This window comes from Pleurodeles waltl, chromosome 5, assembly GCF_031143425.1.
Source record: "Pleurodeles waltl isolate 20211129_DDA chromosome 5, aPleWal1.hap1.20221129, whole genome shotgun sequence".
Taxonomy (NCBI): Eukaryota; Metazoa; Chordata; class Amphibia; order Caudata; family Salamandridae; genus Pleurodeles; species Pleurodeles waltl.
The window spans coordinates 514,759,138-514,781,821 of NC_090444.1; the positions used below are offsets into that span (position 1 = coordinate 514,759,138).

At 45.4% G+C, this 22,684-nt stretch overlaps 1 protein-coding gene across 1 annotated transcript in view; it reads right to left on the reverse strand.

Annotated features, from left to right (window-relative positions):
- Positions 1-22,684, reverse strand: part of ECT2L (epithelial cell transforming 2 like) — a 502,849-nt gene that overhangs the window by 199,216 nt on the left and 280,949 nt on the right. The window contains exon 13 of the mRNA XM_069234316.1: positions 20,375-20,478. Within this exon, the coding sequence (XP_069090417.1) occupies positions 20,375-20,478 (104 nt within the window). The remainder of the gene's footprint in view (positions 1-20,374; positions 20,479-22,684) is intronic.

Here is a 22,684-nt window from a genome sequence, read left to right on the forward strand (position 1 = left end):
ACACAATTAGCAATGAGGTATGTAGTGGTGGAGTCATGAACCCTGGCAATGCACACAGCACATCCTTTGTGACAACATAATCCTGAATAATAAAGTACAATACCACAAAAACACAGTTAATGAACCACTGGTAAATGTAATCAATGTTCACGATCAATTGATGATCACAATTATAACAGCCCACAATCAATACACAGTAAGATGGAGGATCATAATCCTCCCTTCAAATAGGTGTTACCTAGCTAAGATTAGAACAAGTTACTTAACTTTGGTAATGAATTAACTGATGAAGCCTATCTTGCCACAGATTCCTTACCTTAGAATTTCCCAGTTGTCAGACTGGATCCGGAATGTTTTTTGTGAGCAGTACCCCTGCACACCAGTAGGTGGCGTCGTTCAGCTCCGTATGCGCCATCTGCGCTGGAGGTGATGTCTGGAGATGGTCCTCTTCCTTACTGATCGCCCTTTCCTTGCTTCAAAATACCCACAAAGAGTTGGTCGTCCACCCGGAACTCTTTTGTTCAAAGTACAGTGACAATACTCTTTGGGTGCAGATGGTGGAGTTGCTTCTCTTCTTTAGAGGGATGTGGAGGAGCGTAAAAAGTAGGTCGATGTGCCACTTTTGGAAGTTAAAAAGGGTTTTGGGCGAAGCACCAGTTTGTCAGGATAGATGGTGGGGTAAGAAGGCTTGGAGGAAAAGGCCTGAAGCTCACACACTCTTCGGGCAGATTTAATCGCCACTAGGAAGGCTGTTTTAATTGCAAGGAGCATGGGGGACAATTATTGAGAGGCTTGAAGGGAGCACACATCAAAAATGTCAAAACAACATTAAGGTCACACTGAGACATGATAAATGGTAAAGGAGGAAAGAGATGAACAAGACATTTTAGAAACCTATTTCAAACATGGGATTTGAAGAGGGATAGATGGTCAGGCAACGACAGAAAAGAAGAAAAAGCAGAATGGGGAAGGGGCAGAAAGGGGATCTACTTATTTTTCTGCACACCATCACCCAATTTCTTTTCCAATCATATACTTTCTTAGTGGAGACACGACTGGCTGCCAAGAAGTCATCACAAACTTCAAATGAAAGCTGTCAAATGCAGCCGCTCAACCTCCACGTAAGAAGGTGGAAATTGGGTAGGGTCAGGTAGAAGAGCCCCTCCCCCCATGCTGCTGTTACAGCAGATCCTCCCGAATGGGCAGCCTGATCAGAGGATCGGTGACTATGCTCATTAGCTCTGGATAGCTGACTCTCTGTGCCCAGTCAGAAGGGCCAAGGATGACTTCGGCAGGTCGTTCTTGATCTTCTTGAAAACTCTGGCCAGGAGCGGTATGGACTGTAGGAAGCTGGCCTGCTGTGTGGTGTTATCACCTTTTACCAGATCCAGGTATCCTCCAGTAGTGAGGTGTAGTTAGTGTCTAGGAAGGCAGGGCTCTCTAGAGGTAGCTGTGGATGAGCAGCCAAGACTAATCTAGGAGACATGCAAAGCTTATGCAACATAACTATAGTCACACAGCACTTACACACATGAAAAAAACCACACTGTGTTACAAAAATAAAGGTACTTTATTATAGTAACACAAATACTAAAATACTGAATAGGCAATATCCCAACGGGAGGTAAGTAAACACACTATTATAAGTACTTTAGAAGTCAGGAACTATAATTAAAGGCAATAGAAAACAGTGAAAGTTATAGTAAGTACTGAAGGTCCTAGGGGGAGTCCAAACCATTTACTAAAGAAATGGAATGCGAAGGTCGGGCCCCACCCAAGGAAGTGGAATCAGTAGAGGGGAACAGGAAGATCCAGGAACCCCACAAGGTAAATACCAGAGTGCCCCCCAGCAACTAGGAGAGAAGAGGTAATTACCCAGTTTTCCCCAAACCCACCAAAAGGACTTCAGAAGAGGATTTTGCAAGACCCAAACAAGACTGCAAGAAACCAAAGGTGGATCTTGGTAGAGGAAGACCTGTAAAGGAAGGGGACCAGCTTCAGTTCCCGATGGAGTGTCCGGTCGTGACAGTAGCCACTACCCACCCATCTGTGGATGCGGCACAGGTAGACAGCGGACAAAGACGGTCAGCAGAGCAGCACTGGAGCAGCTGAAGAGTTCCTGAAGTGATGCAGTCGACGTCCCACGCCGGAAGAAGGATTGCAGTCGGCCAGTGGTGTGGAAAAACCACCAACAAGCCTTGGCAAAGGCAAATGTCGTGGAAGAAGAAATGCGGAGCTGCCGGGGTCCAGCAAGGTCCATGGGGAGTCAACCCACAGAGGGGTCCTGGGTGACCCTCAGCAGTGCGGAGAGTCACAGGTAGAGGAGGCAGTCCTCACAGGTGACCCACAGACAGCAAGCACAGGAGTCACAGTGACACTTAAGCAGCACACCAAAAAAGAGTCCCACGTCGCCAAATAAGCACGCAGAGGGCTGTGCATCGCAGAGAGGAGTACTGGGGGCTACACAGAGCCTGAAGATCCCTTGGAGGAGATGCTAACAAGCCTTGGTAGCTGTAGGAGACATGGTGCACAAGGGTACTGTACTGCAGGGTGAGGCAATGGCTTGCCGTATCTCAAGTTGGATAGCTGGTAAAGAGGACCAAGGGGACCACTCCAGACCTACACCCGTGATGCAGGATCCACGCAGCTCTGGAGAAGACGAGATCATGCAGATGGTGCCTGCGGATGCAGAGGAGTGACTCGTTCAATCCATGGAAGATTACTTCTTGCTTCTTTTGCAGACTGTAGACTCGACACCCCCAGAGGATACACGGTCGGGGAAATGTTGCAGTTGCTGGAAGGAGCCAGAGAAACAGTGTTGCATAGCAGGGTCGTTGCTGTAGATGCAGATTTTTGGTTCCTGGAGGGTCCAGTTTCAATTCCAGTGGCCAGAAGGTGAAGTAAATGTTGCAGAGGAATCCTGCTAGAATCTTGCACATTGAATCTGAGGACCCATCCAAGAGAGAGACCCTAAATAGCCCTAAAAGGGGGAATGGTCACCTAGCAGGGTGACCACCTACCAGGAGGGAGCTGTGACATAACACGGCCACTCGGATGCTCCCAGAGACCTCTGCCCACCTTGGATTTAAGATGGCAGAATGAAGTGGCCACCTGGAGGAGCTCTGGGCACCAGTGGCATGGAGAGGCTACCCCTCCCAAGCCATGTAACACCTATTTCCAAAGGGAAAGGGTGTTGCCTCCCTCTCCCAAAGGAAATCCTTTGTTCTGCCTTCCTGGGCTTGAGCTGCTCTAGCAGGAGGGCAGAAACCTGTCTGTGGGATAGCAGCAGCGCAGGCTGCCTGGGAAAACCTTTCAAACTGGAAGGAGCAAAGCTGGGGGTCCTCTAAGGAGCCCCCAGAGTGCAAGGAATAATACAACCAATACTGACAACAGTATAGCGGTATGATTCCGACATGTTTGATACCAAACATGTCCAGAGTCAGAGTTACCATTATGTAGCTGGACGCAGGTAGTGAGTGACCTGTGTCGAGTAGACGGGTAAAATGGCTTCCCCGCACTTATGAAGTCCAGGAAAATATAGCTGCTCATGCAGGGGTGCCCTCACACACAGGTACTTGGGCTTGGAGGGCCTGCCATAGGGGTGACTTACACTGACCTGTAGTGAAAGGGTGCATGCACCTTTTCATGCAGACTGCAATGGCAGGCCTGCAGACACATTTTGCATGGGCTCCCATGGGTGGCATAATACATGCTGCAGCCCATGGGGAACCTCTGGTATCCCAATTCCCTGCATACCTAGGTACCATATACTAGGCACTTACATGGGGGCACCAAGTTGCCAATGGTGGGGTGTACAAAGTCAGGAATAACCAAATTTAAGGGAAGAGAGCACTGTCACTGGGTTCCTGGTTAGCAGGATCCCAGTGAACACAGTCAAAACACACTGACAGCAGGCAAAAAGTGGGGGTAGCCATACCAAAAAGAGTGTACTTTCCTACATGGCCAAGAAAGGTTTATAGGAGGCCTGCACTCCACTTGAGACGAAAAGCATCTCTGAGCACGAGCGGCCACTCCTAGATGCAAACCTGCTGGCATTTCACGTTCTCAGCAGAGGCGAACAGATGTCAACAAAACTCCCTCACTGCTAAAGGAGAACTTGCGCCACCTCCACTTGGAGACACCATTCATAATTGGCCCGGCATCTTCAGCTGAGTTCATCAACTCTGGTATTCAGACAAAGTGCCAGATGTTGAACCACCACAGATATGCCCTGATGTTCCAGCCATGTCCAGAGACGGAGGGCCTCTTGACAAAGGGTACACAACCCCACCCCTCGCTGTTTGTTGCAGTACCACATTGTGGTGGTGTTGTCAATGAACACCTGCACTAGCCTTCCCCTGATGAAGGGTAGAACGGCTTTTAATGCCAAACGGATCGCAAGGAGCTCCAAAAGATTGATGTGGAGTCCAGATTCTGCCAGAGAACAGGGTCCTCTGATCTCCACCTCTCCCAGATGGCCGTCCATCACAGGAGTTATGCTTCTGTCACTACTGTGAGATCTGGTTGGGGAAGGAAGAGGGGTCTGCCGCTGACTGAATTGAAATTTGTTAACCACCACTGCAGATCTTTTGCAGTTCCCTCCAAGATCTGGACCATGTCAAAGAGATTCCCCTGGTGCTGTGCCCATTGCAACTTCAAACTGCAGAACCCACTTATGCCAACCTGCATGTGTTACCAGCAGGATGCAGGAGGCCATGAGTCCCAACATCCTCAAGGTCTGTCTCACCAAAATCCACAATAGTGGAGGAAATATCAGTATCATTGCCTGGATATTCTGGACTCGCCACTCGGAAGGACAGGCCAAAAACTTCACTGTGTCCAGAACAACTCTGATGAAAGGGAGCGCCTGAGAGGGAATCAGTTGTGACTTTGGCATGTTGGTAGTGAACCCCAGTGCAGGAGGTCTGCCGTAGTCTGGAGGTGGGAGACGAAAGCCTGGGGCAAGCCCGCTTTCCACAGCCAGTCATCGAAATTGGGCAAGACTATCACCTTGGTGAACACTCAAGGGGCGCTGGTAAGGCCAAAACAGAGCACTGTGATCTCAAAATGCTCTTGGCTGACCGTGAATCACAAGTAACGCCTGTGGGATTGCAAGACGTGAATTTGAAATTATGTGCCTTGCAAGTCCAACGCTACCATCCAGTCTCCTGGTTCCAGGACCTGGGCTAACGTGAGCATTTTGTACTTCTCCTTCTTGAGGAAACAGTTGAGGGACCGTAGGTCTAGATTAGGACGAAGGCCTCCATCCGTTTTCAACACCAGCAAGTAGCTGGAATAGCAGCCACAATGCACTTCTGGCGCTGGCACCGTCTTTATGGCTCCTTTGGCTAAGACAGCCATGACTTCCTGGCAGAGAAGGGATAGAGGACCCTCCGTCAGCCTGTCGTATGATGGTGGTGGGGGAGAGTAGTAGTCACAAAGGGAAGGGAGGAGCCCCTTTGGTCGATCTGCAAAAACCACCTGTCCGAGGTTATGGATTTCCAGTGGAACAGGTGATGGTGAATCCTGCCGCCAACTGGATGCCCTTGACAGTATGAGGGCATATTAGAAGGGTGTGGAGGTTGCAGCTGCCGGGGGCATGGTGGACTGGCCAGACTACTGACTGCCTGACCCACAAGGTCGGTGGGTACCACACTCTCTGCGCACAGTGTGGTAGCTGGGAGGGTACTGTACAGCTGGAAGCCCCTTCCGTAGCCAAGAACAGAGTGAAAGGCAGATTGTGGGTGACATGGGGCCTTGGAAAGGCCCAAGGACCTGGCTGTACCAGACTGTCCTTAAAGCGCTCCAGTGCCAAATCTGCCTTGTCTCTGAAGAGACGGAGCCATCAAAGGGCATGTCCATCAGAGAGGATTGGCCATTCCCTGGAAAGTCAGTAGTCCTCAATCAGGCATAGCGCCTCATGACCACAAACAATGAAACCGTTCTGCCCAATGAATCGGTGGTGTCAAGTCCACAGCGTATAGTGAACTATATTTCATCTCTTCAGTCGATGATAGCCTGAGACAGCATGGCTAGGACTCCTCAAGAACAGTTGGCAGCAGCTGCGCAATCTTGTTCCACAGAGCATGACAGCAGAGTAGCAGCCCAAAAGCCTTCCGGTGTTCACGGACCACAACGCCAGGCTGGTGGAACAAAGCATCTTCTTCGCTAAAGTGCCCAGCCTCCTGGATTCCCAGTCTAGGGGTCCAGTAAGGAGTACACCAGGATTTACATGGGACATAGAGGCCTGGACCACCAAGCTTTCTGGGGTACGGTGTTGTTGAGGAAGTCTGGGTCCCCTGGAGCAAAGCAGTGGCAACGGGCAATCTTCCTGTTCACAGGAGACCCTATGCTGGGTTTGCACCATGACCCCTGACAGACTTCAGCGAAGGCTTTTGTTAAAAGGGTTTTGAGGGGGACCCTACTGGTTGCAGTATCTCTGTCAAGATATTACTCTCGAATGCCACCGAGGGCAACTGAAAGTCAAGGACCTCAGCCGCCCTCCATACCACCATTGTAAAAGACGGTCCCTCCTCTGTAGCCACAGTAGGGGGAAAAAGTATACCAGTCCCTGGAGAAGTATCAAGTCCACTGGCTTCACCCAGTTACTCACACCAGTCCAAGTTAGGGTCTTCATATGACTGGTATTCTTCAGGGTCCATCGACCCATCCGATTCCTCGCTTAGTCATATAACCCATAGGAATATGGCTGAGGCTCTGGCCTAGAAGGCGTAGCTCCAGATGGCAATGGTGTCGAGTGAAACACCACTGACTCCATGTCAGGAATCAGAATGGGGCCAGCAGTGCCAGAAGCACTGGTGTCAGAACTGGCGCCGGGGAAGGCTGAGGTGGTACGACCAGTGCCGATCAGTATCCAGTAAGGGATTCTCGGGCCCAAATGGAGCCAGGGTAAGAGCCGGTGACACTTAATCAGGAGGAGCCTCTCCTCATCCCATTGGGGCCCGAAGGTGCAACCGAGGGGTCGGCCCGCCCAAATATAGGGTGCATGGAATTATTTTAGTAAGACGAAATCGCTCCGGCTCCCCAAAAATCAGGGAGGTGCAGAGTCAACCCAAATGCAGGCTCTACCGTGGAGCCAGGCCTCGAATGTTGACGCTCTTGTGTCTCATCGACCGACGGACGCGGAGAAGTCGAAGAACTCTGACTTCTTCTTCTTGTGGCGGGACTTACCTGAGTGGCCCGACGACTTGGAGTTTGACAAACATCTCGGACTCCGCAACTGCTCCCGGAAACTTCCTCTTGACCAGGACCTCGAACTTCATGGCGTCACACGCCAACCCACTAGGAGCTTGGAGGTATTTCTCCCTCAAGGCCTTTGGGTTCATGGCGCAGCAGTCGAAACACAACTTGGGGTTGTGGATGAGCTCAAGGCACCAAAGACAAACATGATTCGGGTCCGTCAGTGACAACAGTCGATAAAAAGCACTGCAGGGCTTGAAGCCAGACTTCAAAAACCTCAAAAAGAAGTCAACAAAACATCGAATAAGTTCAGTCAAAAAAAATCTGAGTTGGCTAGCGCAGAAAGAAAGGAACTGGCTTCAGTGTGCCTAAGTGGTACCTATAAAGGTGCTGCAGACGTCACTGCCAATGCGGACGATGCAGACGACGCACGTGAAGTCGAATGACGCCACCTACCGGCTTGCAGGGGTACTGCTCACAAAAAATCATCTGGATCCAGTCTGATGCCTGGGGAAATTCTAAGGCATGGAATTTTCAGCTAGAATTCTCTATCAGATAGCAATGTTTACTCTATGTGAATAACAATCAACTGACAGCCTCTCTCTCAATCAGCAAAATAATAGGACAGTGTATTGATATTCAGAAAGTATGATTACTGGCAATAGTTAAGGTTAACGTTTTGATTAGGCACAATGGAGGTCCGAAACTCTCTTCTTCAATGTCTCCACACTCAAGGAAAACCAACCTTAATGATAACAAGAGGAAGACCACACTGTCTGATCCCCAGAAATGCTTCTAAGCCCAAAGGCAAAAAAGGTTTCTCCCTGGTCTCTCATAATCTGTGTAAAATGTACATGTTCCAGGAAAGGTTCTGGTGGGAACCCATGTGTATTTCTTAAAGATAGTCCTGGAAATAAACAACCACAGAAGAAGAGGTGGGAATAGGGCTGTCTGTGAGCAGTAGTCATCCTTTAACTTGCAGACATCATTCTTACAATACAAAAGTCTACAAACAACTATTAGTAGCCCTAACAAAAGGAGCATCAGTTCTGTTCATGAACTATTTATAGTTAGCACACTGTTTGATGATAACAATACGTTAGAGCAAAAGTTATGGCCATTATATTCATGAACATCCCAAGCACAAAAGACAATAAACATAAAGGAGTCACTGTCTACCCTAAGTCTATGGACATAATTTGCTTGGGGAGTTCAGTAGGCATCTACCTTCAGCCTCCACCCCCAAATATAATTATTCCGCCAACAGCTAGGGCTTTTGCAGAAGGAGTTAAACGGAAGGGCTACTTTCTGGAAGCTTCATGTTGGTGAAACCAATTGGTGTCGCCTCTCACGGAACACCAGAAGGATAACCCTAAACAATATTAATTACTAATTTGAGGAGGCCCTCAGAGTTAGAGCCCTCTAAAACCTGTTGCTAAAAAAACAAAAAGAAAGAAAAGAAATTGTTGCTTATCAGTAGGAGTAGTTTTGCAGCCCCAAGAGTTGTCAGGATTACCATGCTTTGCATTATTGCACTTTCTGTTTCGGAAGTGGTTGGGTTCGATATTGTGTTTTTTTTCTCTTTCCTTTTTTTTTTGTCATGGGCATAGTCGACCTCTATTTGGTGGAATGTCTACCTCCTTGTGTGATGTCAGACGGCACCACAGATGTTCCTGTGCATAGTCACCATATTCAAATTATTTTTCTTCTTGGGTATACCTCCTTCTTATTGTTATCTTTCCCACCTGATTGCAACATCCCCCATTTCTGAGGAGATGGGTGGGTCACATGTGAATCCAGAAAACTCTTCAAGCAGCAAAACTACTCCTACTGGAGTATTCTTCAAGCAGCAAAACTACTCCTACTGGCATTTAACCATCCCAAAGGAGCGGATATCTCTACATACCTAATGCACAGCATGTGAATCCAGGAAATGATTCCTGCTACAAAACGAAATAGTAAGTAGCCATTTCGTTTTGCAGCATAAATCCTTTTCTGGATTCTCATGCTGTGCATTAGATTATGTAGAGGTATCCTCTCCAGCGGGATGGCTAGGATGAAATGTGGAAGTGTTAGCAAACAGGAGCTGCAGAACTTTTGTCCCTACTGTTCTTCTTTGTTCATTTGGATATCCACACAATCATGTTTAGAGAAAGCGTTTGGTGATGCCCATATTGCTACTGCACAGACTGCCTTCATTGGTACAAGAACGCCAGTGTTGTGCCCTTTTTCCATTTTGACTGGACTCTTGGGCGTGCAGGCAGTTACTTTAGCCCTAAAATAGCAAGTCTGTATTCTCTTCACAATCCATCTTGCAATTGTTCCCTCTGGGAGCTCTTGTTTGCTTTAACAAATGAGACAAGCAAATGATTTACTTTGAAAAACTCCTTACACCCAAAATGTGAAGGGCTTTTTCTTTCTGTGTCTTTGGTTCCATGAAACTGGAATAAAGTGTGGGTTAGTTCTAAGTACCACATTGTCTTTGTGCATTTGCTGGTATGGTTCATGGTTTTATTATTGCTTGCAATTCGCTTACTCTGCGTAGCAATGTGATTGCGCTTAGGAACACTGTATTGAGTGTTAATGATTTTAAATATGTTTTGTGCATAGGTTCCAATGGCTTTGTAATTAACTGCGTTAGCATTGTATTTAGGTTCCATAATGGTGCTAGAACTATTCTAGGTGGAGCAATTCATTTTGCTCCTTCTAAGAATCTCTTTATAACTGGGGATGTGAACAAGCTGTTACCTGAAGTGACCCTGGTGTAGACTACTATAGCTGCCAGATGTACCTTTAGAGATAAATAGGTTAGCCAAGTACCTAACAGATGAGTGAGGTATGTTAGCACCATTCCTTTTTTTGTACTTGTCTCATAATATTGCTCTTAGAGCACCAGTTGATGTATTTTCCCCATTTTTCTGCGTAGCATTTTCGCATAATAGCCCTTCCTGCTTCCTTAAGGATTTCCATTGTTCTAGGCAGAAGTTTGGGATGTCTAAATTCTAAGTATTCAGGAGCCAGGCTGCTATGCTGAGTGTTGCTGGCTCCAGACGGCACATCCTCCCCTACTGTAGTGTTAGCAGATCACATTCTACTTTTATTGTCATCCTTTGTCCCCTGGATATCTCTAGTAGGTCCCAGTACCAAGTTTGTCTGGTCCATTGTGGTTCAATGAGGATGAAATGTATCTCTGGTTTCCTGGCCTTTTCCAGCACCTCCGGTGTTAGGGTATTGGAAATACAATGCAGGCAAATCTCCCTGACCAGTCTATTTATAGGGCATTCCCTTCTGATTGGTGTTGAAACCTGGAGGCGAAGCATTGGCACTTTGCATTCTTTGCTGTTGAGAAGAAATTTATTTCTGGTTTTCCCCATGCATTGAATATTTTCTCCCCCGTCTGTTGCTTTAGTACCCATTAATGAGAGCTGCTTTCTTGTCTGCCTAGTTTGTCCACCTTTGTGTTTTCTGTTCCTGATAGGTAGACTGTTTGCAGTGTGATCTTATGTGGTAATGCCCATTGCCATATCTCCTGGGCTAGTTTACTCAGGGTGAATGACTTTGTTACACCTTGTTTGCTGAGGTAGAACACTGTTGTTGTGTTGTCTCTGTATTAGTACAGTTTGTCCTGTAATGTGTGTTTAGAATGCCTTGAGGGCTAGGGAGACAGTTTTCATTTCCAGGTAGTTCATGTGTTTCCACACCTGTGTTGTTCCATTGTCCCCGGACCTTCAGGTTGTCTGTGTCTGCTCCCCAAACCTTGTGGGATGCGTCCGTTTTGATGGTCACCATTGGGGATATTGTCTTGAATGGTCATCTTACTATCCATTTCCACCAATGTGCTTTCTTTTGTATTTTTGTTGTGCCGGGGTTAAATATATTATAGAGTCAAGTGATCAAGCATCGACCATCACTCAAGGTAAGCATGGTTTGTAACACAGTAACATAGTAGGAGTGAGGGGGGTTCCTCATCCCTAGTTCTCCACAGCCTCTCACTAGTATTGTGAAGTTGGCAACAAGTGAGGAATTGGCACTGGGGAGTTAAAAATCCACCTGAAGCTGAGGAAAAGGAAGAAGATGACAATCTGAAAACAGATCACCAGCCGTGTTGAGTGAACAATTCTGCCAGATACGTAATATCACAGTAGAAATATGAGGCTGGGTAGCATGGTAGCAGTCCCAGGAGGAGGAGGCACCTGATAATGGTGAGAGTGAGTCAGGGGGAATGAGGACAGCTTTCACTGAGGTTTTGACCAGCTATCCACCTGAATACCCACTGTAGCTGAGCTGCCAGGAAATACAGTTCAAAAGAGGGAGTACCTACCCCATCCTCATCAGGAGGTAACTGCAGCTTCCGTAGGGCAATACTGCAGCACCGCCTTCCCCAAATTAATTCAATTAGCAAGGAATCAAGATCTCTAAAAAAAATATTTTTAAAAGCCTAGGATGGAATCACAGGGAGATTAGTAAAATAATACAGAAAGCGATGCAGGATAACCATCTTTGATAATGCAATCCATCCTGTGGTGGCTAATGGTAGTTTTATCCAAAAGGATCCTAGGGATTTGAGCGAGGCCAACACCGGGCGTATCTTGCCAAGCAAGGGGGGCGCCACCTACTACGATTTCACATTGGGCAGGGCATCATGTAGTGGGTAGATGGAGGATTTGCCTCAGTTGACCCGGAATCTGGACCCCTTGGCGAACAACTGTAGTGTGGTGTGGATTGGAGTAGTATACGCCCGAGCATCCCGGAGGAACAGGAGGAGGTCATCTGCATCGAGTGACACAGTATGCGTCCTGTCCATAAGGGGAATACCCAATGTTCGCCATCTATGCACAGCAGGATTGCCAAAGGTTCCATGGCCAATCCAAAAAGTAATGGCGAAAAGGGAAACTCATGCTGTGCACTGCATTCTATTGAGAACACCTCCAATATGAGGTGGCCCACTAGTACCCGCGAGAGCTGTTTTACATGCAAGAGTTGTATGTAGGTAAATAGTCAAGGGCCTATGCCCATTTGCCTAAGGACACATAAGAGATAAGACCAATCCAGGGAGTCGAAGGCCTTCCCCAGGTCCAGCACCAGACACACCAAGAAAGGATAGAGATCACATAAGGATGGGCATCTCCCTTTGCTCGTGGCAAATCAGCCAAGCAGGAGGTCTCCCCATTTATTGCCCTCCATATGAGTTTAGGCTGCATAGGCAGTAAAGTTGAAGCAGCGTAAGCACTAAAAGAGAGAACCATGCTGGTGGTTACCGTCCTCCAATGCAGGAAGGTGGGAAGAGTCCTGCTAAACTTGTTGCTCCAATAGGGGCAGGTGCTGCTCAGCCTCCCTGATCTCCCAGTCCAGCGTACAAAGGAACCCAACAATCCCCTGCAGGCAAATACCATGGGTGGCAACCTTGAATTCGTCCCACTCAAGGAGTTTATTAGAGGTGGTACAGTCGTGTTCAGTAAAGAAATTAAGAATGTGGGAGGTCTGGGAGTTCTGGAAGGCTGGATCCTCCAAACATTCACAAGGCAAATGGCAAGTAGGGGTTGGGGTGAGGGGCTCCCCAATGTAAATCAACAATGTGGGCGTTGTGATAGGAAACAACTTGACCTAGATTGCCTGCAGTTTGTAAGGAGGGAGCAAGTGCATGGGAGCATAGTATGTGATCTAGTCAAATGTAAAATTCATGAGGCGGGGAGCAGAAGGGATCAACCCGAGTTGTAGAGTGAAGGACTCTCCAGGCATCTATTAGCGCCCAATACCATATCCAAACCTGCTTGTCTGGAGGGAAGAAGGGGAGCGCGGAAGGGATGCGTGGGATTGGTCTAGTTGGATATCGAGGACACAGCTATAATTCCTCCATGGGAGATGGGTCTTTTGGGATAGAATACCATAGAGCGTCATCCAGAAAGTGTCCTGGTCAGTGGTGGGTGCATATATGCTCCAGAATAAAACTGAGAGGCCGTTAAGGTGGCCCTCTAGAAAGACATAGCACCCACCCCCATTAATTATAGTGTTGAGCACCTGAAAGGGAGTCCCAGGATGGACTCATTAATGTTCCCCTGACGAATGCAGATTACGTGGTGGTATAAATGGAACCTTGCCATCGTTTTTGGGGTCAGGGCAGTATGCATACCTTTGACATTAAAGGGTGAGGAATCTAGTGGACATTTCAGGTGCCATTATAGGAATGGTAAGACATGATGGTAGGGAGGCAGCATTGGGTTGTGACATGCTTCGATGTACCCCCTTGGCCACGTTCCTTTATGGGTGATGTCGCACGAGTGTTTCCATGTGCCTCCGTGTTGCTTAGTCGGGAACAATGTAGGATAAGGGAGGGATGGGTAACTATTAATAAACTGGGAACTGGTGGAAACAAACCGTATGCAGAGTGGGGCGGACATGGTGTGGAATATGAGCAGGTGTAACAGGCCACCCTAAAAACATTAAGTTAATTCAGCGGAGCCCAGTAGTGCAGATGAGCCCAGTAGAGCCCAGTAGTGCAGCTGTGGGCGGATATGGAAAGTGAAACTGCACCATAACACCACGCAAGTGGTAGGAAGCGCTGTGAAATTGATGGAGCATGGTAGTAACTATGACGCAACAAGGCCACATAGGTAATAACATTCATTCAACAAACAGAGACAGAAATGTTAGATTATTGTTTCATCAGTCTGAGGTGTCACCAACGGGACAGAAGGGGAGGGTTGAGTGGAGACCTGTGACGAGTCCCCATCTGTGAAGGAAATTGGGGGCCAATATTAAATGTGCGGCAGCCACTAAAGCTTGTCACTGGTTCTCATTTATTTGCTCCAAATCTGGGGTTGTAAGCAAGTGAGATTTTGGCATATGAGGAGGAGGGTCTCCCTGCGAGTGGCCACCCCACTTTCATTTTCGTCTGGCTGGTTTAGAGGTGCTGGCATTGGGACATGGCAGGAAAGTGTCAAAGTGTCTGTCCAACCATTCCCATGTCTCTTTGGGGTCAGTAAAGAAATGCGTCTCACCCTGATGTATGATTTTGAGTCTAGCAGGGTATAGCAGGGAGTACTGAACGCTAGTACTACTGCTAGATACCTCCTGGCTTTGAGAAACGTGGTACACTAGCAGTGTACCGCAATCGAGTAATCTGAGAATATCACATGTTTATCCTCTAATAAGAGGAGGCCTTTGAGACAGGCCGCACATAGGAGGGCATCAAGGTCCTGGTAGTGGAGGAGCTTTGCCAGCATGGGCCGAGGTAGGGCCCCCGGGGGGCTTTGGGAGGCATGCTGTACCGAAACATGATCATCCCGCTCCAGTAAGAAGGCGGCAGTAAGGTCCGAGGTAAGGATAAAGGAACGGAACCAAGTGTCCAGGAACTGTAGAGGGTCTTTCCCCTCCACCCCCTCTGGCAGGCCAATTATGCGGACTTTGCTCCTGCGGGAGCGTGCGGACCTGATCCTGGAGGTCGCTAATGGCACTGAAAGGAGTTTGAGGTTAGAGTAAAGCTGGAGCCTGTTCCCCATCAGCAACTCAATCTTTGAGTTTACGATGTTCATCCCTGAGAAGGGTTAGTTCTGTGATTAAGGACCCCACGGCCATCTCCATTGATTTGTGAGAGTTTTTTTTCAATGACAGCCAGAATTTGATCCAATAGGTCCTGTGGGGGTTGCAGGGATACAGCAGACGAGTCTTGTTGGAGGATGTCAGGAATTGCAAAAGTGGGGTCTGATTGAGGAGTCTTTACAGTGCAGCAGGAAGGGGGGGGGGTCAAATTCTAGTGCAGGCAATGGCAGCCTGAATAGGCTCAATGAGAGTGCCAGGACGATGTGCTCTGGGTGAAGTTGGAAGTCGCCGACTTGAGTACCGAGGATGCCAGGAATGTTCCATGGAGCAATAAAGGCAGCTGAGGCCACAACACCAATTTGCCATGACCCCATATGGACACTGAAGTCAGCGGTCCCTGCAGTCTCCCCGCTGTAGGAGGCAGGCAACAGAAGTACAGGAGAGGTCAGCACAGTAAAACACACTGTAAGCTGCTGTTTAGTGTGAGGTAGTTGTCGCTAATGCGCTACCTACGAGGCATCCAGGAAGCCTTGTTTGTTGGAACAAAGGCTGGCCCGCAAGGGGGCTTCTTCAGAGAGAGGAAACCCATGAAGGAAGAATTGAAGTGTTGTCGGTGGCACTGTTGGGTGTGTCTGGGGGGAAGGGTCGTGACAAATACAAAGACGTAAATAGAAGAGTTTCAATAGGGTCATGGTGTGACCATACCACAGCCCCCACCCTCAATGTCTCCAATTCTGTAATTTATTCAGGCAGAACCAAAACCTCTCCTGTGGACCAGAGGGTCTCATCCAGTTCGGGTGCAAATCACATGTAGTCCTGTAGCAGGATGCAACAAAGCCACAGTAAAGGGGTAGTTATGGCTTGTAATAGGGTGCAACAAGGACCTGTGGCAGTGCAGAGGGAGGGCACCTTATGATGCACTAGGCCATGGACAAGGGGTAAGGCAGCTACAGTGGTAGCAGAGTGGACCACTCCACATGGGTGATGTGTGCACCCTCCAGGCCCCTACCTGGCAGTGTAGGCCCGAACAGATGAGGGACGGAATGCAGAACAAATCAAACATTCACCCCAGTCACAGATCTGGGTTTAATCCATCAGGTTTTTTGCTTGCCATGCCATTCCAGTTTGGATCCAGCCATAGACAAATCAGTCTTGACACTGTTCCCCATGGAAACAGTCCAGCCCAATCTGCCAGGCCAGGCTCTCCCTGGACCAGAAACAAGCATCCTGGGACCGGTTTCAGGGTATCACCCTTCATCAGCCAGGCTAGCTTGAATCTGGTGGCATAGCAAACACGGGACCCACATCTGGGCATACCCTTTCCTCTTTGGGATGACAAATGCAAAAACAACAGATGATGGACGGAATGCAGAACAAATCAAACATTCACCCCAGTCACAGATATTGGTTTAATCCATCTGGTTTTTTGCTTGCAATGCCATTCCAGTTTGGATCTAACCATATGCAAATCAGTCTTGACCCTGTTCCCCATGGGAACAGTCCAGCCCCAATTGTCAAGCCTGTGTGGCAACTGGAAAAATTATGACCCACTGTGCGCCTGGCCTGACGATCTGGGACCACCTCCTCAAGTATCTAAGAAGTTAAAGCCTTGGAATTACCATGGACTCCAAGTTAATAATGAATGCCCAAGTACACAAATTAGCACAATCAACCTTCATCACCTTGAAGACTCTGCAACATATCTTCCCCCACCTCGGATTTCCACACAAGGTGAAGGCAACTATCTAAACTGGATTATGCCAATGCCCTCTACCACGGATCATCTCTATCTGTTATGAAAAAACCTACAACATATTCAGAACTCGGCTGCCAGGCTACTATTTACATGTAAAGCCAAAAGCCCACATCTCCCCAGTCTTGAGAGCACTACACTGGTTACCGTTTCCCAGAAGATCCACCTTCTAGCTGCTTTGTATCACCCACAAAGCTATACATTGAAGAGAACTGCTTTTCATCAGAAACAAAATCACCAAATACATTAAACAAAGAAACCTCCACTCGTGACTGGCATCCCGCCTTAAAACACAACCATACAAGAAAAAGACAATAGGTGGTACATCCTTCTTTGTTCTAGTAGCCAAACTATGGAATTCATTACCCCTAAGTATAAGATCCACGGATAACTATCTTGTCTTCAGAAGACTACTCAAGAGTTGGCTCTTTCCTTCATAACCACCACACCCAAACAACAATGGACTGCAAATGCCTGTGTTGATATATATTTATAATCTGATTATGTGTATATTTTAGATATGTATAGTTCTTTAAAAAATATGTATAGTTGCTATTTCATAATAATAAAGTATACACATACTCTTTAAGCCTGTTTAACACATGTATATTTACTCATGGTTAAATGTATATACGTGTGTATGTGTGTGTGTGTGCATGTCTGTATGTGTATATATGTGCAGGGCTCGAAAAATCATAAAACTTTTACTAGACCTGCAGGTCAAGTAGCTTAAAAAATCTACTTGGCCTAACTGTAATGTACTTGACCCAGAAACGGTTCTCAAATTGTGTGATCCCAGGCAAATAGTTTACAGAGTCACTTTTTTCTTAATTCTCACATATGATTGCACCTTATAATATGTGAGCTCAGCATTTCTTCAGTACAAAAAAACTCTTTTGTTTGATTAAGTAGACTAAAGTTTGCTGCATGCATCACAGGAATCTAGCCCACATACACATGAGGTCTAGCCCACATAACCTAGGACTTCTTTTAGTTTATTAACAACATTGTCATCAGGGCAGGAGTGTTTCTCCTTTGTTTAAACACTCAATTTTAATAACTATATTACTAAACCATGATGTGGTAACATTGTCACCCACACAGTAACTTTCCAAGAAATGTCCAAAACTCTCTCCACTAACTTGCAGCTTTACTGATAAAACTATATAATGTAATAACAATCTGTGGAAATTGGATTTCAGAAAACATATCCTTTGCACATCAACAAGAAAAGTATTCTGATTTGTTTTCATCCTATTAAAATATGTTTCCATCACACAGAAATTTAAAAAAGGGCATTCACAACTACTGAAATATATATTGAAATTTTTGCACAGTTGACTTAGTCATTTAAATGTTGTGTTTTAGGAAAAAACTGACACCCTATATCCTTTTATTATACATTCTAAGCAGCAGGTCACACAGTTCACTTTACAAAGTCCTGGAACTCTGCAGTCAGAAGGAAAATTAGTTCTAGGAAAAACTGACTTCTGACTTCTGTCTGTGAACACAGAGCAACTTTCCAAGTGAACAGAACACCTGTTCAGTGTTAACTGCCAGAAGGGACAAATAAGTATTAAAAGTAGCTGGACCTGATCAAATAAGTTGTCATATTAGATACTTAGGAATCCCTGCTTTCTTTTTTATATCACAATGAGCAACTGCTATCTTAGTTATTTAACAGCAAGCACTTCGCTATTGAAAAATTGAGGAAAGATAAATGAATGTTAGAAAAGTACGCTTATTAACATCAAATATTACAAATCTTGAAAGTCTGTGTTTATATAATACAACTTTACTTCTCATATTATTTTGCCTATTATTAAAATCCTTACACATAGATTCCCTTAATATGTATTTGCATATCTATTTATTTATTACTCTAGTCCTACTGTACTAGAGAAAAAAGAAATACAAATAAAATAAAATAAATATGTTTAAGGAAATAAATTAAATAAATAAATAATAAATTAATAAAATTGACTCGCTTGTAAGCTTTAGCCTGTCCCCTCCATCACTCTATGTCTCTATCAATCTCTCCTCCATACCCACTCTGACTCATCCCAAACCCATTCTACTTTGATCCCCAAAATAACCCTGTCTAAGCTCTTCCCTCCTCTACCGCATCTAGCTCACCCCAAACCTCAGTTTATTACTATGATCTCCCAAGCAACCCTACTAAATTCTACCTTATTTATCTCACCTTTGGCTCATTCAAAACCCCTTCTACTACTTTGATCTCCCTAACCCCTTTCCACAGACTCTTCTCTCCTCCATCTCTCCTTTACTCATCCGAAGCCTCCTCCTATTACTATAAAGTCCCAATTAACAGTCCTGGATTCTTCCCTCCTCCATAACTCCATTACCCTAGTCCAGTGGTTCCCAATCTGTGCGCCGCGGCTCCCTGGTACGCCGTCAAAACTAGCCAGGGGCGCCGCACACAGTCTGGAAACCACTCGGAGGTGCTTTGAATTGGTAGCTTTTCATTGTGGTATTGGAAACAAAACACCCTGCATTAATTATTGTGACCAGCGGAGGGCGCCAAAGTACCATTAATAATATCCCTATGACAAAAGAACAAAAATAGTTTCCAATAAATGATTTTCAGCAACCAGAACGAGAGAATAAAGAAGACAAACTGTAAATAGTGTAGGTACAGGTAAATAGAGACAGACATGAGACTCCAGAGCGCCCAGCCTCTGTGACAAATCTGAATGTGGGAATAATGAAACCAGAGTTCATTTCCCTGGCACTGACAAAGCAAGACAGATACCAGAAAGACATAATGTATGAAGGTGTCTGAGAAGAAAAGAGACTATCCAAGAAAAACGGAAAAATAATAACTGACCCATTCTAACACAGGAAGGAGATGTCAGAAGCAGCCGCCAGATGGGTTACATCCTTTCACCAGTTTTGTCAAAGGAGGAGATGTGGCCTAGCAGTTAGAGCTGTTGACTTTAGAACTTGGGAACCAGGCTGGAGTCCTGGCGTCAGCTACCATCCTTTGATTCTGTGCAAATTACTTAATCTCATCAGTGCCTATTTAAAAATAAAGCCTGACCCTGTGTAGTGTCATCTGGTGCTCTTCTAAAGCTCTCTTATGCCCTCATCAGTTTCATCCCAATTATTTTCCAGGCTAAAAATTGTAGTACTCCCAAGGCTGGGATTACGTTCCCCCACCCGCCAAAAAAAAAGTAACATAATGGGGAGCCGTGGCCAACACGGCCAATAGGTCAAAGGAGCCGGGGATCGAAAAAGTTTGGGAACCACTGCCCTAGTCAATCAAGCTAACAAACTCACATATCTTCTGCTTAAATTAATTAATACTAATACTGTACTCATATTTCCATATACTACTCCACTACTAATTCCTCTTGGGTTCCGGGGTAGCGTGCTACTCGGCGAAAAGCGCTTCAATGCCTCATCAGGGGTAGTTAGCGATATATAAATACAATCGCAATTTCAATTACAAATCAACTCAATACCTTAGAGGCCGATATTGCTTGGTTTTCTGTTGTCCAACACTGTGCAGGTCAGAGATATGAAAAGTTACAGAATGGATAGTGCCCAACATTAGTGACCTCATAGATGACAAATGGTGAGTGAGTTCCTAATATCCAGCAGATATCAAACTCCCCGCAGTCAAAAGGTTGCAGAACTTCAGTGTCCGGTAGTTCTGGGTCCCTACTGTGCGACTGTGCCAATGGTTCCAAGTATGTAATGTGCCAGATTCACCAGGGTCCAACTGTACTGTTTTGTATTTTCTACTAGGGCCAAGATCCACATTAATGTAATGCACAGAATAAACAGATTTAATAACACAGGAAGCTTCCAAACGCTTCTTTGCCTTTGGTCTAATGCAGCCAGAGTTTTAGTACTCACAGTTTTCTGTCTTGATAGCTCCACCAACCCGTCAGTTAGAGCTTGAGCTGTTACTCGATTGGTCTGTACTTGGGCCATGCTCATGGAGTCATACATAAATTGTCCTGTGGACAAAAACATGGTGTTGAATCTTACATGAAAATTAACAAATTACATACTTTCAATAGACAATTCATACCCCTTTAATATATATTTTGAATAATGTTATAACAAGCCTGTTAAAGTTTGGGTCCAGAACCAATACAAGAAGGCAATACACTGTCAATGCAATCTTGAAGGTCTCTTGAAAGACATGGTTCATTAAGCATTTTATGCCCCCCAAAAAAAAAAAACACAATTCATCTCATTCTGTGAAGTGAAAAGTGAAATAATCGGCCACAACCAGAGAAGAATCATACTGTTGAAACCTGTAGCGGAACCCTAAATAATTTATTTTATCATGTTTATAAAGAGAACAAATATTAACTAGACACTGAATAGAGAGAACTACCAAGCTGGTATGCAGGGTTAGGATAAAGTGCATGTTGCTCTGTCAGGGGGTATGGAATTTGGTTCTGTTTCAATTCATAATCTTGATATTAACTTCCAGTGACGTGCTCAATACCCTTATCAATCACATAAAAGGGGGAAATGTAGAAACAATAAACCCTCTTGCCTGTTTTGGTATTGTTGCACTAACCTCTTCAGTACAGTGAAAATGAGGCACAGCGAAGGAGAGAATGAGATAAGTGTGGGGTGAGATGGTGTTTAAATGGGAGACAGTGCTGGAAAAAAGCAAAAATCAGCTGGATTCTGGTTGAGCCAGACCTGAGGTCCAAGCTGGCATTAGCAAAACATTACTACTATGTCCCAGCACTGACACAGGGACACTTGCAGCAGCACCTTGCACACTGAGCGTGCTTGGCTGTGGATAGCTGAAGTAGGCACTCATTTTCATTACAAGCACAGTTGGCTGCATCACGATTGATAGGTAATAGAATTTCTTTGGTCCAAGAGATGTCCTGGCAGGGAGCAGTTAAGAGATTATGGCTGGAATTTCATATATGGCTGTCACAACCATAAGCAAAAGCAGTGTTATAACCTGCAGAATCACTTCAGACATTTCCAAGCAAGAATGGATATTTAAAGAGTTTTTAACTTTCTCAGGATCTTTGTCTCTGTAAAATATGCAGGTGTATGTACGATAAACAAGTTCATACGCATCAAGTTTGACCAGATCATAATATAGACATAGAATATATAGAAGTGTAATATAGCAAGAGTTAACACAATGTCTCGGTTATGTTCGACATCTGACAGATGAGCATATGGTATATTAATCAAAGTCAAAGAAGTGTACTTGTATCATTAATAGAGAAAATGAATAAGGAGAGAAAGAAAGGGAGACACAAAGCATATTAGTGAATGTAGAGCAAGGAGATAATGTTAATAATGAGGTTTAAATTTAACATCAGTTATATCTTACTATTTGTGTAGCGACACTAATAATCATTATACAGTTCGTAGTGCAAGTAATTTTTTTAGCACTTAAATGTTTATTACTACCAACTGGTATCTGTGGGAAAGTTATCCTTTTTGTCCTGATCAACCCCAATCTTTTGGACTGATAGTGGTGGTTACTGACTGTGACTTTGCCCTGGGCACTGCAAACCAGTCCCAGGCCAGTGCTCTGAATAAAATGGTATGTGCAAATGAGATCTAATTATAATTGGCTATGACAACCTACCTATACCTAGTATATGGTAAGGCATGTAGGTTTAGGGACCGCAGTATAGATAGCACACCCATAGGTACACTACTGTGGTGTCCAGTGTCCTTTTAAAGGCAGGCCTGCATCGCTGGCTGCTTTTAAGTTAAAATTAACCTCAAGTTCAACTTTGGAAATAAGTCCTAAACTACCTTATTTTCATATATATGTCACTCCTGGGTCTGCCTTAAGTGCCCCCAGGGTGGGTGCAGTGTAAATATAAGCAGGGTCTTTATAAAAATGTTTTATAAGCCCTGCTGAGGGGAAAACAGACAAATGTGTTTCCCCCATTGTAGCCAATGGACCCAATAGGCTAACATTGGAGACTTTGTTTTAAAATAATAAAGTCTTATTTTCAATAGAGATGGGCTAAATATAGCACGTTTGGTATCAAATTAAATGTTATAATAAAGCCAACAACTTGCCAATGTTGAATTTAATATAACTAGCACAGGGAAATAGTTGTAGAACTATTTCTGAAAGTTACTAAATTCAACCCTGTGGTGCCCTTTCCTGATTGGTCAGCCTCTGGCAGCCTGAGCCAGGCTGCCTTAATGAGGTGG